The sequence below is a fragment of the Phyllostomus hastatus genome, unplaced genomic scaffold (assembly GCF_019186645.2).
Source record: "Phyllostomus hastatus isolate PE091 unplaced genomic scaffold, TTU_PhHast_1.1 phas_scaffold_11, whole genome shotgun sequence".
Lineage (NCBI taxonomy): Eukaryota > Metazoa > Chordata > Mammalia > Chiroptera > Phyllostomidae > Phyllostomus > Phyllostomus hastatus.
The window spans coordinates 319,888-338,124 of NW_025334005.1; the positions used below are offsets into that span (position 1 = coordinate 319,888).

At 65.9% G+C, this 18,237-nt stretch overlaps 1 protein-coding gene across 1 annotated transcript in view; it reads left to right on the forward strand.

The window, feature by feature from the left end:
- SHANK2 (SH3 and multiple ankyrin repeat domains 2) overlaps positions 1-18,237 on the forward strand; it is a 297,330-nt gene that overhangs the window by 64,452 nt on the left and 214,641 nt on the right. The window contains exon 10 of the mRNA XM_045854859.1: positions 11,153-11,219. Within this exon, the coding sequence (XP_045710815.1) occupies positions 11,153-11,219 (67 nt within the window). The remainder of the gene's footprint in view (positions 1-11,152; positions 11,220-18,237) is intronic.

Below are 18,237 nucleotides of genomic sequence, written 5' to 3' on the forward strand. Positions count from 1 at the left end.
CCTGAGCAAACAGCGTCCAGCCACCCCTGAAACTGTCCTCCCGCCAGGGCACGTGGGCGAGGCCGGGGCTGGTGCCCGAGGGGCCCCCCTGCAGGCGCCACCGTCCGAGCGCACGCTCCCTGCCGGGCTGTGCGGAGGTCGCGGGCGGGGGCGGGTGGGGGCATGGGGAACCGGCCCGTCGTGCGCAAGGAAGGAGAGTCAGGGAACCGGAGGCAGCGTGTCAAGAACTAAGACTTAACGGAATGAAATCAAGACGGAGCCCCAGGATCGTGCTACTTAGAAACAGGAGATGCAGCCCCGAGAAGCCGCTGAGTGTGGGCCGTGGTTGGGGTGTGGACGGGGCTGGGCAGAGCGGCAGCTGCAATCCAGATGTACGGCGTTCGGAAGAGCAGAACTGACCTCATCCTTTTAACGAAAACCGTCCGTGGTACCCCTCCCCCTTCTCACGATCTCACCTTTGCCCGGTGAACTCCTATGCATCCTTCAAAACCCATGGTCTTTCTCCGCAGGAGGCGTGCCTGCAGCCTTGTGGTGCCCGTGTACTTTAATCTGTATCTTTTACATATTGTCTTAGGGTGGATGGTTTCTGCCTCAGTTTCCCCAGATACACGGGACAGTTGTTGGAGGAGAGGCAGTAGCGTCTCACGGGTCTTTGTGGTCCAGTCCTGGGCCACTGCTGACCGCTGCAAAGGTGGGGCTGGGCGGAGGCCATGGCCCCAAGTTCCCTGTAATTCCTCACTACGACCACTAGGTGGCAGTGTTCACGCGGGGTGGGCGTGCTGAAGGTGGGGAGTCCAGGGCGCCGACCACGCTGGACATTGGATGTTTGCAGATCAGCTGTGTTTCCGTCCCCAGGAAATGCTTGTCCTTGAACGCAAGCCCTCGAATGGTTCCTCCATCAGAGGTGAAGGGGGAAGGCCCCTGCGTTCATTGACGGGGTGTCCAAACGGGGCCCCGCAGACCCAGGGCTTAACCCGCAGACCTTCGCTGACCACGGTTCTGGGGCGGGCGGCCTGAGGTCAGGGGCCGGCCAGGTCCGAGTCTGCCGAGGACCGTCCTCACCAGGCGGCTGGTCCGGGCCGTCTGCTGCGCGGCCCGGGGCCTCACACGGGCATTTCACCGGCGCGTGCGCAGGGAGGCCGAGAGAGGTGGTGGGGGTGGGGAGGGCGGGAGAGACCACGCGGGCGTCTCCTTCCCGGCGTCTCGGAGGTGGAGCTGCCGTGGCAGGATTGGGAGTTCAGGCGTAATACGGGCGATCTGTGCGTTTGTGCGTTTTGCAGAACGGCTGGCTGCACGGCGAGGTCGCCGAAGCCCGGCCGCACCCCTTGCACACTTACCGTGTGTGTGTGTGTGTGTGTGTGTGTGTGTGTGTGGTGAGAACTCGCGAGTCCCACTCTCAGCAGCTTCCAAGTGCGCGGTGCAGCGTTGCTCACCGCCGCTACCGACTTGTGCGCAGATCCTGGGACTTACTGACCGGGGACCTGGAAGTGGGGACATGGACCAGCGCCGCCCACTTCCCCGGCCCCGCCCCCAGCCGCCCCCTTCCCCCGCTGTTCCTGCAAGTTGGTCCTTTTCAGGTGTCACGTGTGAGTGAGGTCCCACAGTCACTGCAGGCGCGGGGGCTGCCCTGCCCCTGGCCGGTGCGGCCCTGTGGTCGCTGCTGGGCTGGGCTTCTCTGCCGGGCTCCAGACTCCCGTCCACAGTCTGAGTCACTGTGACCCTGTCTCACCGACGGAGCTGAGCCGGGAGCAGGCGTGTGCGTGCGCACACCTGTGTCTGGCTCTGTGCCTGGGCCGTGCGTGCGGGTGGATGTCTATCTCGTTTATCACGAAATGCTCCGGAGCTTTCTAGAAAGATGGAGGAGAGAACTGATGCTTACTGAGGGCCCACTATGGCCCCCGGGGGCGGGCCACCAGATGATCTGAGGTGGAGGTGAGGAAGGCTTTATGTTTTTAAGATTATTTATTTATTTATTTATTTATTTTTAGAGAGAGGGGAAGGGAAGGAGAAAGAGGGAGAGAAACATCAATGTGTGGTTGCCTCTCACACGCCCCCTACTGGGGACCCTGCGCGCAACCCAGGCATGGGCCCTGACTGGGAATCGAACCAGTGACCCTTTGGTTCGCAGGCCCGTGCTTAATCCACTGAGCTACACCCGCCAAGGCAGGGGTGAGGGAGAATTTGTAATTCTCGTCTGCAGAGGCCCTTTTTGTGCTGTGTAAGTTCACCTGTTCATAAGTGTCAGAGACCATTTGGGGTCATTGTTTTGTCCACCCCAAGGGGAACACAGTAACCAGTCAGAGTAATGGGCACAAGGGCTGGGGACCCACACCTTACGGACGCCTTCCCAGACTGGGGCAGGGCAAGGACCCCGAGGCTGGGTGCTGTGTAGGGCCCAGGAGACCAGGCAGCTGGGTCAGCAAAACCCAAAGGCCTGGAGCACGGAGACCCGAGGGCAGGGTGTGGCCCTCAGTGGCAGGTGACCTGGACACGCCTGGGTCCTGAGAGTCTCCAGCAAACCCCACAGCCAGGCGTGGGGAGTGAAGAGGAGCGGCCGGGCCCCGTCCCCTTACTTAGGATCTAGGAGATTGCCCCCGGGTTCCGTGGGTGTCTGCCCTTCACCTTCGGAGCCTGTCCTGTCCCTGCCTCCCTCTGTCCTTGCTGCCCCCCTGCCCCCACGCAGCCCGGCCCTGAGCGTCTCTCCCGGACCAGCCCCCAGCCCTCCCTGCTCCTGGCCCCGGTCCTCCGCCGTGTGGCCGGTGCCTGTCCACAGGGCCCCTTGCGTGGCTGTCCTCAGGTCTTCCCCGTGTCTCCTGTCCCTCTCCTGCGTCCTGTGCTGCCACCATGCGGAACGGTGTCCACCGGCCCGACTGGACCTCCAGAGCCTTGGGCCAGCGTCACCCATGACACGCAAAGCTGACCCTGCTCCTGGGCCCCAAGGAGGTTGTGAGCCTGGGAGACACCAAGGGACTGACGATGACCTGGCCCCCGTCTGCAGCTCCTCTGGGAGAGGGTCTCACTCAGGGGCCGGTGCACCGGGCAGGGCCCCTCAGCAGAGCCAAGACCTCAGGGAGCGGCTTTGGGTCCGTTGTCCTGGTGGCCACACGACTTTGGACTTTCATGGGATTTTTGCTCTTCGTCACGGGTTCCGTTCAAGGGACCGTGTCTTCCTCCTCCTCCTCTCGGTTCCAAAAGCCTCGGGGCACATGCTGGCTGGTGACCCTCTAATGTCCCTCCCAGACGGAGTGTTGCTGACCAAGGATTTCGTTCAGAGCCCAGGGTCCTGCCACCTGCTGTCCTGGCGGGTCCCGGGCGGGCAGGCGTCCAGTGAGGAGGCCCAGGGTCTGGGTGGGGCGGGAGAGCCGGTGCGACAGACCTCGGGCTGCCCCGTGGACAGCTGCAGCTGAACGCGACATTCCCAAAAAGGTCACACGGATCAGCGTCCCTGGGAAGGAGAGGGACAGCGAGAAGTTGGGGCCAGTGAGTGAAGAGTGACGACCCTAGAGGAGGTTCAGGGCTGGCCCCATGGTATCAGGGACCGACGTGGGTGACCGTGTACCCCACCCACCGTGTGGGGTGTTCGGTCCGTTTCCTCCGGCCCGCAGCCCCAGCCCACTCTTCGCTGGGTCCATGCCCTCCCCCGGCCCCCCTGGCGGTCCCCCTCCCCATCCCCCACGCCGGCAGACCCCTGGGTGGCCTCGGGGTGCTGGGGTGCTGATGTGGTCATCGGAAACCAGAAGCGCCGCCCACACACAGGGAAGTAAATCAACAGGCAGGCGGCGGCCCTCCTGGCGCTGTCGTCGGCAGGTATTTATAAACTCTCAGGTGGGTTGCAGTTCACAACTCTCCCTCGTTTGTTTTTTTTAACGTGTGGAGAGCCGGCTCCGGAGAGCTGGCATTTAAGGGATGATCCTTATTCGAGACAGAGAGCTCGCAGCCAGCTGGGGTGTGCGTTCAGCCAAACCGATCTGTTCTGCGGAGGGGGGAGGGAGCTGCCGGCTCGGGTGCGGGCGTGGGTCGGTCCCTTTCAGAAGTGACCCCCAAGCTGTCTGTCATGGACCCCTCCAGACCCAGGAACCGCCCACTGTACGGGTCGCAGGGTGGTGGGGGGAGGCCCGGCGTCAGGGGCTGGAAGCGTTGGCTGCGGCGGACGACGTGGCTGTGAACCTGTGGGGGTGCAGACACGTCTTCCGGACCCAGTGTCCGTTCCTTCGGGTCCGCGGTGCTCTGTTTTTCGGAAGAACCTCCGCGCCGCCCCCACAGCGGCTGCCCCTCGTTGCACTCCCGCCAGCAGTGCCCAAGGCTCCAGCGGCTGCCGTTCCCGTTTCTGTTCTGGTTATACAGGAGCCGTCCTCGTGGGTGCGCTGTGCTGTTACATAGCGTCGTTTCTGTGGCCGCCGCTGGGCGGCGCTGTGCGGAGGGCCCTGGGCGGGGGCGTGGTCGGGAGATGCCACGCCCCTCAGGGGGCGGGCTCACTCCATCCCGCCGCTGTGGACCTTGGCGGCAGTGAACCGACAGGAGACTGACCGTTCGGAGAGGATGCGGCTCCCACCCTGGAGGCCCCGGGCAGGCGTGGCCGCCAGCCTGACTTTGAAAAGCAGCCGAAACCCGTGGGACCCACAGCTGGTTTCCTGGGAGTCTGCCCAAAGCCAGAGACATGGGTCCTGCCTGTGACGTGGCCTGGTCCTCTGTCCCCACTGCCTCCAAGGCTGGGGACAGCAGACAGGGGACCCAGCGGGTTGTTGCTTCTGCTGCCAGTGGGGTTTGAAGAGCCCTACCCAGCCCATGCCCGGAGGGGCTACGGAAGGGCCGCACTGGTACAGGCTGGGGCTGGAGACCCAGACGGTTGTGTGGGTGGCTCCTGGGCCGGAGCGCCGTCCTGTTCTGCACAGGAAGGTTACAGGGTTGATCCCCGGTCAGGTGCGCACAGGAGGCCACCGATCGGTGTCTCTCTCTCTCCCAGCATTGTGTGTCTCTCTCGCCTGCTCTCTTTCTCTCAGAATCAGTAAAAACATATCCTTGGGTGAGGGTTAAAAAAAAAAAACAACACAAACAAAGCTGGTGCATCTGGCATTCAGGGTCTCCCGGGGCCCCTGTTGGAGACCGCGGCCTTGTTTCCGCTGGGAGCGTTTGTGCAGCCAAGGCAGAGCCAGCTGTCCTCGGGACGTCCCCTGGTTTTCCAAGAACATCGGTGTTTTGGCTTGAGAAAGACGTTTCCGTGGGAGGCACGGTGTCTCAGACATCCAGGTCGGTGTAGGGAGTCTCAAGGGGGCTTATGGAAATAGGTCGTAAATATTGCATACGGAGACTCTTCCAGAGCTCTCTAAAGAGACAATATTTGTGATGCTAATTTTGAATCTGCAGCCAGCGTGTCCGCGGGCTTGACAAGGGGTGGTGTTCTCATTCTTTCTCTGAAATGCCGGGAGGAGGAGGGCAGTCACCTCGGCAAAACGATCAGGGTAGTGCAGACGGTGGCTTTCTCGACAGGCCGTGGCCACGGAGGCCGACTGCGGGGCCCCTTTCCTCTCTGTCCCAACCAACCCAGCCCCACCGGCTGTCGCCTTGTGTTTGTAAATAAAGTTTTATGGGAATGCAGTGGCCCCTGTGTGTTTACACACCGTCTGCGCAGAGAGGAGCAGCCGCGGAGGTCATGTGGCCGGAGCCGGAGACAGAGGGACTGGTGCGCCGCGGCGGGAAGCGAGGGCTGACGTCAGACGGGTCAGCAGGCCCCTCTGTGCTGTCCGCCTGCCCCCTGATTCGCGGAGTCTGCCTTTGCAAATTCGCCTGCTCCCCCAAAATTCACATGCAACCCAAATAAAAACGTGTAGCGTTTCCCACCTCCGAGTGCTTTCTCCGGGCGTGCGTGGTTCTTCCGAACCTCCCTGACCCTGTGCATCTGTGCGGGCTGCGCTCAGGGGCCTCGGCGCTCAGTCAGCCACGCCACTCCCCGGCTCGTCCCACCGCGCGCACCCGAAACCCCCACTGGTGCCGGTGCCGGTGCCGCCCCCAGAAGCGTGAGGCTCCGAGGGCTGACGGGTTCCGCCTGCAGGTGTGCTTTGCCGGTGAGCAGGTCCCCTCACGGGCGTGTGGGCACTGCGTCCGAGGGCCACTTCGAGGGACTTTCTTACGTGTCTCCGCCACCAGCCACGTGTCCCTGGAGGTCCACTGGTTTACTCCTATTTCTGATTTGCAATGGTGGTTTTCACGTTTCTGATTTTATTTATAAGGATTTAGAACATCTGCCTCATTCTCAAAGTCAGACCTGTCAAGCGAGGTAGATACTGGGAAGCCCAGGGCTCCTCCTTCTCCCTCCGAGTCTCGTCTGCTTCCTCCCCTCACGTGGCAGCTCCTCGGCCTCTCGCTGTTTGCACAGACGCCCCCCGGCGGCCTCGCCGAGACACACGCTCTGCCGTGCAGGCGGCGGGGAGACGCGGGCGGTGTGCCAGCCGCGTGGAGGGCAGGGGCACTTCCGCCGTTTGAGGGACGCAGGCGGAGAATTCCGTCACCGCCCCTTCCCGTGAATCGTGCCCCGCCAGAGCTCCGGAGAGGAGTCCTGTGCGGCCTCGTGAACGCTGGCGGGCGGGGCGGCGTGTTGTGGTGTGTGCGAACACGTGTGTGCGGGATTTAGCCCTTCTGCTCTCTGCTGCGTTCGCATTCGGGATTCTCATAATCGCCGAGGGATTTCCGTGCCCCCATCCGCCCTGCAGCCACGGGACAGCGCGGCGAGGCGGACATGGAGGGTGTCCCCTATTCCAGCGCCCACCCTGTCCTTTCCAGGTTGTTCCCATGTCCTCTGACCTTCCCCACGCAGCCCCTGTGCGTGCCACACCCAGCGGGGGCCCAGTTCGGGCCTGCCCCCCTTCCCCGGAGTGTGCTGGGTGGCCGAGGGGGTCATCTGTCCCGCAGGATTAAGGCTCCTGATCCAGCTTACAGTGGCTTTGGGCCAGCCACGGGCAGAGGGGATTACTGTCCTTCTTTCTTCTTTAACCCTTCCTGCAGAGAATGGGGGGGCCTCCCTGGGTGCGCCTGGCTCCAGAAAGGAGGGACGCTTCCGCCTGGCGGAGAGCGTGGTGGAGAGCGTGGCGGATAGTGTGGTGGTGGGTGTGGCGGTGAGCGTGGCGGCGAGTGTGGCGGTGAGGAAGGACCTGGTGAACACACGGAAACACACAGAGGCGTCGGCAGGTTCAGGGGTGGTTCAGAAAGAGAGGCGGTACAAGAAAACACACTGGACTTTCTTTTTAAAAGGTGGCGATTTGCTTCAGTGTAATTAGGTCAATAGTCCAGAAGACTCTGGTGGGACCGGGATGTGGCATCTCTCTGGCTGCCCCTAGGTGGCGCCCTTCTCGTGGCTCCTCCACACACACACACACACTCACACACGCATACCCTGCGGGCCCATGTGGCAGACCTGTGCGGGGCGAGCGCCTCCTGTGTGTCCTTGCTTCTTCCCGAGACCCGGGGCCCCGCTCCAGGTGTGCTCCGGGGAGCAGCGATGTCACAGGTGGGGGCCTCCCGGGGCTGTTATCGGGCCAGGGCCTGCTGCCCGACGCCCATAGGAGGCAAAAGTGCAGGCCTGGCTCTGAGATATGACAGAAGCGTCCACGTGCAGGTCGGCCAGCAAGGAGACGGGAGGCCCGGGGGCTGGACTCTGTCCCCTGGTCCAGGGTTGGGGGCAGGGTTTATGGGGTTTCCACACCGGCTCTTCCTGGACCGTCTCTTCCTCTGGTTCCCCGGGGGGGGTGGGGGGGAGTGGTGAAGAGGTCACAGGGTCGCTGGTGGGTGTCGGTCCCGGGTCTTGTGAGAAGCCGGCTGGCACCAGCCTGAGCTGCCCCTGCAGCCGCGGCACCCCGGCGTGGCGCCCGGTCCCTCCCGGCGGGGACTCTGCCCTCTGGTGCCCGACGGCTGGGTTTGTGGGTCGCTGTCTCAGTATGTGTCTGCAGACGGCACCACGCGTCGCAGCTGGAGGAGCAACAACGCTGGGCGCCGGGGTGCCGTGGCTAGGGGACTGTGGCGGCGGTGACAGCCGGCCAGCACGTGCCGGCAGCTCTGGGGACAGAGCCAGGCACGTCTGCGATTTCAGGGGATTGACGGGTCTGGAAGGGACCGAGGTCTGCGTTCAGAGGAGGAAGGGCATCGGCCTGTCGACGGGCAACCTCAAGACCAAGGGCGGGCTTGTCACGCCAGCAGGAAACCCCAGACGCCGCCGAAGTCAGCTGCAGAGCGGCCAGCCGCCCCACACGGTGGGAGACCGAGGTGCGGCCTGCGGGCACCGCCGTGCTGGTGCCCGGGACCTTCCAGCCGGCGAGGTTAAACGCCCCTAACAAGCGGGTTTCCGCCTCTTCACACCCAGCCTCTCCGATGTGCCCGCGGGATCCTCGGGGGTTTTTGTGGGGCTTTTCTGTGCTGGCCCGAGCTTCTCGTCTTCCCCTGGGTTCTCTCCTGGGCCCGGGGCGGGTGGCTTCCCTCTCCCAGTGGTCTGGGGGCCGCCTGGCCGTCAGAAGCCTGGAGTCGCTCGTTGTCCTGGTGACAGGCGGGTGGTGTCGAAAGGGACGCAGAGGCAGGCAGAATGGGTGTCACGGCGGAAGGCGTCAGAGCCGAGTCCATGCGGCCGCATGCCGGGCCCCACATCTGAGGTCAGACACGGCTGTTGAGTGCCTTCTCAGGGTCCTGGGCAGTCGGCGTGGCCCCGGGGGGCTCTGTCACCGCTCGGAGGCCCTGGCAGCCCCCAGGTGAGTCCTGGGCAGCCCGCGGTTCCTCGGCCGGCTGCTCCAGCGTGATCCGAGGCTCCCCACGTGCGTGCACGTAAACGCAGCAAACGCTTGCGTGGCTGCTCTGGTGACGAGGTCCCCGTGCCAGCTGCGCCCCTAACTCGGAATTGAACCAGCAACCTTCTGGTGCACCGGACGATGGGCCAACAAAACAGGGCGGGAAACTGCCCCTTGTTCTTTGCTGTCTTCCCCACCCCCCTTCCCCTCCACCCCCGTTTTCTTCTTTCTCCCCAACTTTACCCGCTGGGCCCAAGGGACTGAATTCATTCCCGGGTTTTTCCTCACAAAGGAAGTGCCTCCTGATCTGTTTTTAAAAATCCCCGAAGGCATTAAAATGCAATTTCACGTTGTTGAATCGTGTCGGATGTGATTCACGTCCACCGCACACCCTCGAGCGGTCGGGCCCGCCAGGTGCTGGCGCTCCCGGAGTGGCCGGGGCGGTGGGCACGGCTGTGCCCCGGCAGCGGGTGGGCGGGCACCGAGGGGTTCCTGTGGTGTGATGACCTCCTTTGTACAACGAGTCCCTCCCGTGGGGTGCGGAGCAGTGCACAGTGGACGTCTCTGTCTCCTGGAGGACGCAGCCTGGCCTGTGTTGGCTCACACACCCTCGTGGGGGTGGGGGGCGGGGAGGACTGGAGTCTGCCCTCCCTCCCCTCGCTGCGGAGGGGCAGACGGATGACCCCTCATGTGTTGGGCAGGAGGCCCCCCCCCTTTGCTCTGTTGAGACCCCTCCTCGGTCATTGTATTCAGGTCTCCGACTGATCGGGCAAGTCCCCACCCCCCCCGCCCCCACACGAGAGGCAGCCTGCTTTGCCCGGGGTCCAGAGTCCAGTGTCGGCGGCATCCGGAAACACGCGTGCAGACTCGCCGGAGTGCCACTGGGCCGGACGTCCGTCCAGGGGACACGCCGGGTCAGCCGTCCTGCGCGCCCTCTGCCCCGCTGGGGCTCTGTCCAGGGTTGGGCTTGTCGGGTGAAATGGCCGCTCTGCGTTCAGCTTGTGGGGGAAGCTCCGCCCGGTTTTCCCCAGCGGCTGCGGCGCCCACACACGCCCGTCTCCCCACGGCCTCGCCGGCGCTGGGGGTCCCCTGGTTTTCTGTTCCGTCGTCCTCACCCTGCTGAGCGGGAGGGAGCCGTTCGGCCGAGAACACAAGGCGTGAGTCTCGTGTTCCAGGGGCCCGTGGGTGTGCGTGTCGGCGGCCCGGTGCCCGACCGCCTGGCTCGTCCGAGGGGGCAGGCGGCTGCCCCTGAGCCCCCGTCTCCCCGTCCGGGGCTCTGTGAGCCCTCCGACCCCTGCCCACGGGGCTGTGGCTCAGGCCTCTTGGGGGGGCGGGGAGAGCCACCGGCTTCCCCCGCCTGGCTGCCCCGCCTGTCCACAGTCACACGGCGTGTCCACTGGCGTCAGCGGGTCTGCGGAGCTGGAGCCGGAGCCCTCGGCTGCAGGTGTCAGCCCCAAGGCCACCCCCACTGGGCCGTGCACACGTGTGGGGGTGCCATTGTCCCCCAACCTAAACTCTGACGACGGGCTTCGAACCCACACTTCAGGTCTCCCCGTCTGCAGTTCCGGGGACTGGCTCCCGTGGAATGGAGATGTGCACTCTGGGGCGTCAGTGTCGGGACCAGCGGGCCTGGTGGGACCGCGGGACAGTCCACGGGGCCCCGGGCCCCGGCGTCGAGGGGCTCCCGCCGCGGTCCGCTGGGTGCCGGCGCCACTCGCACCGATCCTGGCGGAACCGCAGCCTCGCCGCCCATCAGATGGCCGGGGGCCCTGAGGGGGCGCGCCATGGCGTTTGGCGAAGTGGCTCTGAGGGCGCAGGGTGTCGTGGCGGCCATTTGAAGGGTTCTGAGTGGCCCTGCCGCCGGCGACGACGTGGAGGGGCCTGGGGGACGCCGTGCCGACAAGGACAGACTTTGTGTGAGCTCAGTTGCACGTGGGACCTAAAAACACAGACTCACAGAAAAAGAAACCGGATTTGTGGCGACGAGGGCGGGTCGTCGGCGGGTGGGCCTGGGGAGGGGTCAGAGGCCCGAGCCTCCAGTTAGAAGGTGGGGGGATGGGTCCCGGGGTGCGGCGCGCTGGGGCCGGCGCTGCGGCTGGCGCACCTGAAAGGGGCTGAGAGAGCAGGTGCCGAGGGTCTCGTCACGAGGGAACGTGGACCCCCCCACCTGTCTGAGGTGGTGAATGTTAACCGGACTCGGGGTGACCGCTGCGCGGTGCCCGTGAGTCAGGCCCCCGTGCGCTCTCACACCGTGAGCGGCGTGGTGGCTTCCCGCCATCTGAAACATCCATCGTTCTTGCCGACAGGAGCCGCGGCGGGGCTCGGGGGGCTGCGGCGGCACGCAGAGCCGTGGGCCGTGCGCCGGTAACCCGTGTCCTGTCTTGCAGGTGGCCATCATAGCGGGCAACTTCGAGCTGGCGGAGTACATCAAGAACCACAAGGAAACGGACATCGGTACGTAGGCGTGTGTGCGCGGACCCCGGTGGGCGCGGTGGGCACCGCGCCAGATGTTCCCTACGCTCTGTCACCCTCATCAGATGGGTTCAGGGTCTGCGTTTAGTGAGACTGGGCAGGAAGCAGAGGAGTAACGTCTTTTCTGTCCCTGTTCCTGGGTCTTTTACACTCGTCCCGGGGCCGGAGCTCAGGAAACCCTTAGCAGCTAGGGCGGGGGACGGGCGAAGTGGCCGCATGGGTGTGGGGCGTGGCTGTGCCGCCACCGGTGAGCCCGTTCCTCTGAGACCAACCTGAACGGGTTTTCCGGGAGATTCCGTCACACACCCCACCTCCCCTGAAACACGGAGACTAAACGAGGTGCGAGCACGGGGAGGGGGGGTGGGGGGGGCACCACCCTCTCCGTCCTCCTCCCCGCCCCCGCCCCACGGCGCCCCACGAGGGTGCTGACCACCATTCCCCTTTCCAGTGCCCCTCGCGCCAGCCAGGAGGGCTGTCCCCGGGGCTCCTCCTCTCTCCCACCGCCCCGCCGGCGGCTGGGCCCAGTCTTGCATCTTGGAAGAGCCTGCCGGCCTGTGTCCCCCGGCCCCGGGCTGGCACCGGAGCTGCAGCGGGGAGCAGCCCCACTGGACCGGCAGCGGTGAGCTTGCGCCGACGGTGCCATCCCGTCGAGCGGCTGCACGGCGCCCGAGAGGTAGCCGATGGCGCCCGTGTCTCCCTGCCTGCGCCCCTCGCCCCGTGTCCGGTGTTGGGGGTGAGCCGGACCCCGCCGGTCTGGCTGTCGAGTCTGTACCTTGTGGCGCGTGTGGCTGGCACCCGCCCTGCCCCTGGGAACCCGCCAGGCTGCAGAGCCAGAGGCTGCGCTTGCATCGCGGGGCGCCCCGTGCTGAGCGCCGGGCCTGCCCCAGGCTGCGCGATGCTGACGGGGACCCCCCCCCCACCCCCAGCCCAAGAGCCGGGGCAAATCGCTTAATTGCTCCGAGATGCGGCCTGTGCCTGGGCCGCATCAGCACCCCCCCCTCCCCGCCCGTGAGCGCGTTATAGAGATGGATGAGCGAGTGTCTGCACAGCGATTTAGAAAATGAAGTGTGCTCTCGGGGTCCCCCCTGCCCCGCTAATCCGAGGGCAGTGCAATCAGATACGGCCGCCTGGAGGCCGAACACGCCGCTGCTGGGAAGGGAACTGGGGTCCTATTAAGCAGGTGCGCAGCACACGGGAGAGAGGCGAGGGGAGGGAGGGGGAGGGAGGGGGAGGGAGGGGGAGGGAGGGGACCCCTCACGACGGGGAGACTGTTCACGGGCCCCACGGGCTCCGTGGATCTCAGTTGTCTGAGATGCCGACAAGCTCGGGGCTCCCCTCATTACCCTCGTTAGGCATTCACCTTGATGGGGCGCCTGTGGCAGAGGGAGGCAGGAAGGGGCAAACACCGGGGACTGTGACCCCCCCCCCCCCCGCCTCCAGCCCTGCCCTGCAGCTCCGCAGCCCTGCCGGCCCACCACACACGGCCCACCGCGAATCTGCCGACCTGCCCTCCTCAAAAACTGCCTCAGAACCCGCCAAGCCCTGGACGCACAGGGCTGATTTCGCAACCCGGGTTGGGGAGGTTCCTGGCTCCTCCCCCCCCATCCTGCGATATAATTAGCTTCCTTGTCTGAGAGGCAAACGCCTCTTTAGAAACAGCAGGGATCTTTTTTATTGCCGAAGCGATGCTGTTTGTTGGGTGAATACGTTTTAGTTACTGGTAATACATTTACAATGTCGGGTGAATACATTTTAGTTACTAGTAATGCACTTGTAGTGTTGGGTGAATACATTTTAGTTACTTAGTAACATGTTTACAATGTCGGGTGAATACATTTAGTTACTAGTAATGCACTTGTAGTGTTGGGTGAATACATTTTAGTTACTTAGTAATATGTTTACAATGTGGGTGAATACATTTTACGAGGGTGGGTGAATACATTTTAGTTACCGGTAATACATTTACAATGTTGGGTGAATACATTTTGGTTACTTGACACATTTACGGAGGTGGGTGAATACATTTTAGTTACTGCTCACCCGTTCCGACCAATGACTTAGTGAGAGGGCAAAGGGCACGCTCTCTGGAGGTTTGGGGGCTCCCCCACCGGCTCCTGTGACTTCTGTGTGTCCCGGTCCTGGGCCGGAGGTGGGAGGCACCTCCATAAACCGCCTGGGCCCCGTGGAGATGCGGGGCCGGCTTTCCCAAGGACCCGAGGCAGGGAGTCCGAGCGCCCGGGGCCCTGTGGTCTGGGTGGGCTCGCCCAGAGGGTACCCCAATGGGAAGGACAGCGCAGAAGTGCCACGCTGTCCACCGGCCCCTCAGGTCTCGGAGGAGGAGCAGAGAGGCCTCCTCTGTCCCCCGAGTCGTCTGGTGAGGGTCTGCGATGGTGACCCAGGAGCCTGGCACCGTGCAAACTGCTCCATCTCAGTCCACTCTGCGGACCACGCCCCACAGGGGACGAGGGACGAGAGTCTGTGGGCTCCTCGTGGTTCGGACGTCACTCAGTGCGCTGGCCCATCGACGCACCGCGAACCTGTTGTAAAGTCCCGACTCGAGGCCATGCTGGCCGGACCCCGAGGCTTGAGCCCAGGCGTGTGCCCCTAGCACCCCCAGCACCCCCGGCTCCGCGTCCCCTGCGTCACTGGTGGGATGTGTGTGTGGTGGGCGAACCCCCTGCTGGCCCTGCCCTTGGCCCATGTGGGTCACTTGTCACTCTTGTCACTCCTGCGTGCGGGTCCAAGGGAGCTGCCCTGCCCGCGGGTGACGGAGTCGCCGCAGCGAAACCGCGACCGGCTGCTGGCGGCTGCGTGCCCAGCGTTTCACGGCAGCTCACACTCCTTTTCCGCCCCCACGTGGCGACGCAGCGGTGTTCCGGGCGCCGCCGAGGCAGGAACTGGCGTAGGACACGGCCTGGGGGTTGAGTCCCCCGAGTCAGACCGGGGCAAGGACTGGACTGCAGGTGGTTGAGTGGGGGCGCGGGGGTGACACCTGGAGGCTCAGTGGGAGCGCGGGGGAGTGAGTCGGGAAAGGACGGCCGCTCAGGTGTGCCGACGGGCGGGGGACAGCGCAGGCGCCCAAGGCTGAGTCCCACGGGGGACCCAGGGGGCTGTGAGAGTGAGCCTGGGCGCCGTCCCACCCGAGGGGGGCTGGAGCCCACTGGGCTGGGGTCCGCGGAGGGCGGGGGCCTACAGGGGGCCCGGGCAGCAGGACCCTCCCCCCTCCCACGGCAGCCACCGTGCTGGGCGTCCCCCCTCTCCCGGCGCCGTCTCTACGTGGCACCCCCCCCCCCCCGTGTCCTCGTCTCCAGTCCCTCTCCCTTCTGTGACGAGGACACCAGCCCGCCGTGTGCTTGGGGCCCGCCCTAAACCCAGGATGCCCTCGCCTTGAGATCCTTCCATGAATTGTGTCGGTGAGACAGGTTTCCAAGTGACGTCACGATGCCAAGATCCAGGGATTGGGATGTGGGCGTGGCTTCCGGGCCCGTCAGCCCGCACGCCAAAGGGCACCCGTTGCTGGGGGGTTGTGTCTCTGCGCTGGTACCCCTGTAACAGGGCGGTGTCTGCCTTCCCCACAGGGCCTGGCACGTAGCAGGGCCTCAGTGCAATAGTCGCTGAATGAGTGGCTCCTCCCCCTGCCAGTGTCCCCTTCCAAGGTCGGTTCTGCCTCTTCCCGCCCTTCTTGACACGAACGCCCAGCTACCCCCCTCCCCCTCCCAGTCGAGGGTGTCAGGGGTGGGGCCCGGTGCGCTGGCCAGGGTGTGATGTCGTCTCTCTGCCCAGCAGGGTCTGTCCGGGGACAAAGCTCACGGGGGCTCTGGAGTGTGGAGGCAGGGGGCCGGGGTTGGGGGGGGCGGGTTCTCCGTCTTCGCACCAGGTGGCTCCGGGGCCGTGTTCGATGGGGGGCTCCAGGCGGCAGAGCGTGAGGCTCCGTGGCCTTCCAGCCTCAGTGGCTTGGCTCCGCCGACCCTGCACCATCGGGGGCCGGTGAGGGGGCTGCCCCCGCCTGTCTCGGTCAAGGCTGGTTCATCTTCTGTCTGCTCCCGGCCTCCTGGGCGGCAGGAGGTAGTCGGGCACGGTCGCTGGAGAACTTTGACGTGTCCGCCCCGGGCTGTTCACGGTGGAAAGGGCTGCAGGCTGTGTCTCTAGGTCACGGTCGTCTGCAGACCTTGACCCGTGAGCTGCACCCCGGCAGGGAAGGACCGCGGAGCACCGGGCCTCGTGTCCTCAGCCGGAGGCCGTGGGCCTTGCCCGTGTCAGGACGAGCCCGTGACGAGTTCCACGTGTCGGACACGCAGCGAGGCCGGAGTGCCCGTGGGGCAGCCGGCCTCCCGGGCCCGGGTTCTGAGCTCGGAGGGGGTGGAGGTCAGGGCCCCCTCTGCCTACGTCGTGTGGGGTCGGGTTTCTGAGCACAGCCACGGTGCTGGGCTCCCCAGGTAGGGGCGCACGGGGGCCCCTCGGATGCTTCCGCGTGAGTGAATTAAACGCCCGACGTGTGGCAGGTCCCCACGTGCCGCCCGCTCCCCGGGTGCCCGCCTGCAGGAGTCCCTTCCAGAGCCCCAGCAGCCTCTGCCGGGCGGGACGGGCCCCTTGCTCTGCAGTGCGCGGCGGGACATCGGGGCAATTCAGGGCCTGTGATGGGGCTTCAGGGGGCACAGTGAACCCACCGGCGCCAGGCAAGGGGACTAGCAGGCACCCCCAGGGCCTCAGGATCCGGCAGAGGGGGCTGGAGCACCCCGTGGACGCGCCTCTGTCCTTTTAAAGGGAGAGCACGTCCTGGCACGCCCCGGGCGGCTCGCGGTTCGTCCGGCGTGTGTGTGTGTGTGTGTGTGTGTGTGTGTGTGTGTGTGTCTGCCCCCGATGCCGTGGGTCCGCCGTGCATTTTCCACTCTCTACCTCTTTAAAAAAAAAAAAAAAAGCCGGACGCGACCTGCACTCGGTTGTTTATTCGCCAGCCGGGAGAAAGTGGTGGCTTAAAAGCCACGGTGAAACCCAAGTTAATCCTTGCGTGTCGTCGCCCAGCGCCCAGCGGCGGCGGCGGAGGCCATGAGCCCGGCGGGGGGTGAGCGCTCTGCCGCGGGGGCTTCGCCACGGCCCCCGGAGGACGGGGGTCCCCCCGAGCCAGGCTGCCGGGGGCCCGGGGAGCGCGCGGCCGCGAGGGCCGTGCGAACGCCGAGCAGGCGGCCCGCTGAGGAGCGTTGTGCCGGGACCACCTATCCCTGGCGGGCTCCGTTGCTTCTGTTTCTGCCCGGCTTTCCGGGGAGGCGTGCGGGCAGCCGGCGTGGATGACATGGGTTGTTCGTCTTCCGCCGAACAAGGTGCGTCCTCCCGCGTGTGGTCCTCCCGCCGCCCCGGCGGCGAGGGCGCGGGCGGTCCGGGCTTCTGGAAGCGAAAGGCGCTCTGGGCTGCTGCGCGAGCCGGGCCGGCTGCCGCGCGGACTGAGGGTACTTGGTTACTGTTGCTAGGTTGAGGGGCCGGGAGCCTGGATAAGGACGCTGGGGAGATGCAGAGGTGGTGGTGGGTGCAGGGAGGGTGGCGTTGCCACGCGGATTTCTCCTCCACGCGGTGTTCGGGGAGGGGGCGTGGACGCGTGCGGGGGGTGTGTTTGCGTGTGAGGGTGTGACGTGCACGCCGCACCGAGGAGTGTTGCTTCTGAACACCTGTTTGGCGGGCAGCCCCCCCCCCCCACCGTGAAACGAAATGGATCCGACTGGACGGCGCGCTGGGTGCCCCTGGCACCCCCCTGCCTCGCGCTCCTCGCCGCGGGACCTGGGCGAGGGTGTTTGGCCAACACGGCACCCTCCGAGTTTGCAGGTGCGGCCCGCAGCCGGTCCCGGGGAAGCCCCGAGCCCTGAGCTCTTTCCTCTGGTCGGCTCCGGCCCATCTGGGTCAGCCCTGCCCAGCCTCCCGCCACGGGCGTTGGGAGTGCGCCTGCCCGGGGACGGCGGGCTGGCGTGTGATGTCGTCCGCCTTCCCAGAGATGATTGTCGAAGCGCGTGGCAGGGGAAGGAGATGCCGTCGTGCCCGGGAGACGCGGAAGCCTGCGCGGGTGCGAGGGACCTGTCACAGCCGACGCTGCTGGGTCTTGCCTCCTGCCTCGCACCATCTCGCACCTCGGCCGGAGGCAGTGGGCGGTGCGTGGCCCTTCCTGCCGGGGCCCGTCCTGCCAGCACCGACCCTCCGTCCACGGGGCCGCTTGCCACCCGGGTGCTGCCAGCCCCGCTCCAGGGTCTCGGTGGTCCTCCGTGGCGTGTCTGCTGAGGGGCTGGCCACGTGCCGGCTGCTGCCGCCCCGTCCGCTCCACATCCGCCCGGAGGTTCTCTGCCCCGAGGCCCAGTCTGCAGCCGAGTGGCTGCGTCGAGAGCTAAGGTCGCGCCGTTTGTGACGGCCACGAGGTGCACGCCTGTTCTGTCGGGGGGCGTTTTTCCCCAGGGTGGACTTTCCTCACCGGGGCCGGGACTGTTGACGTGCACGTCTGCCGTGGTCCTCAGTGTGTCCCAGGTGCCGTGCTGACTGTCGTCCGGGGCTCGGCGGCGACCACGAGGCCGCGAGGCCTTCTGTCAAGTATGTTTGCACGTGCCTGGTCCTCACCGCCTGCCTTCCGTCTCTGGGGCCCCCGCCCGTCTGTGCCCGCACCCCACGCAGCCCCCTCGCGGCTCACCCGTGGCCTCAGCACCCTGCCCAGGGCGGGGGAGGAGGCCCAGGCAGGGCACAGGCCCTGCTGTGCCCGCTTCTCACGGAGCCCCGGCCGCCTGACCACGTCTTGTGGACCCAGGTGGCTGCTGCCGCCGCGGCGCACACCCCACGGGAGACCCTGGGGAGCCCGCCCACCTCCCCACACACATCCACGCCCCCCGCCCTCCGGGTGGAGCCAGTCCCCGCGCCTGAGCCTTTCTGGTGGCTGGCTTCCTGGTCCCGGGCAGGGCCGGCCCTTCGGGGAGACCCCGCCCCGGCCCTGGGACCCGCCGTCACCCCAGGCCCCCCTCCCCGTGAGTCCTCC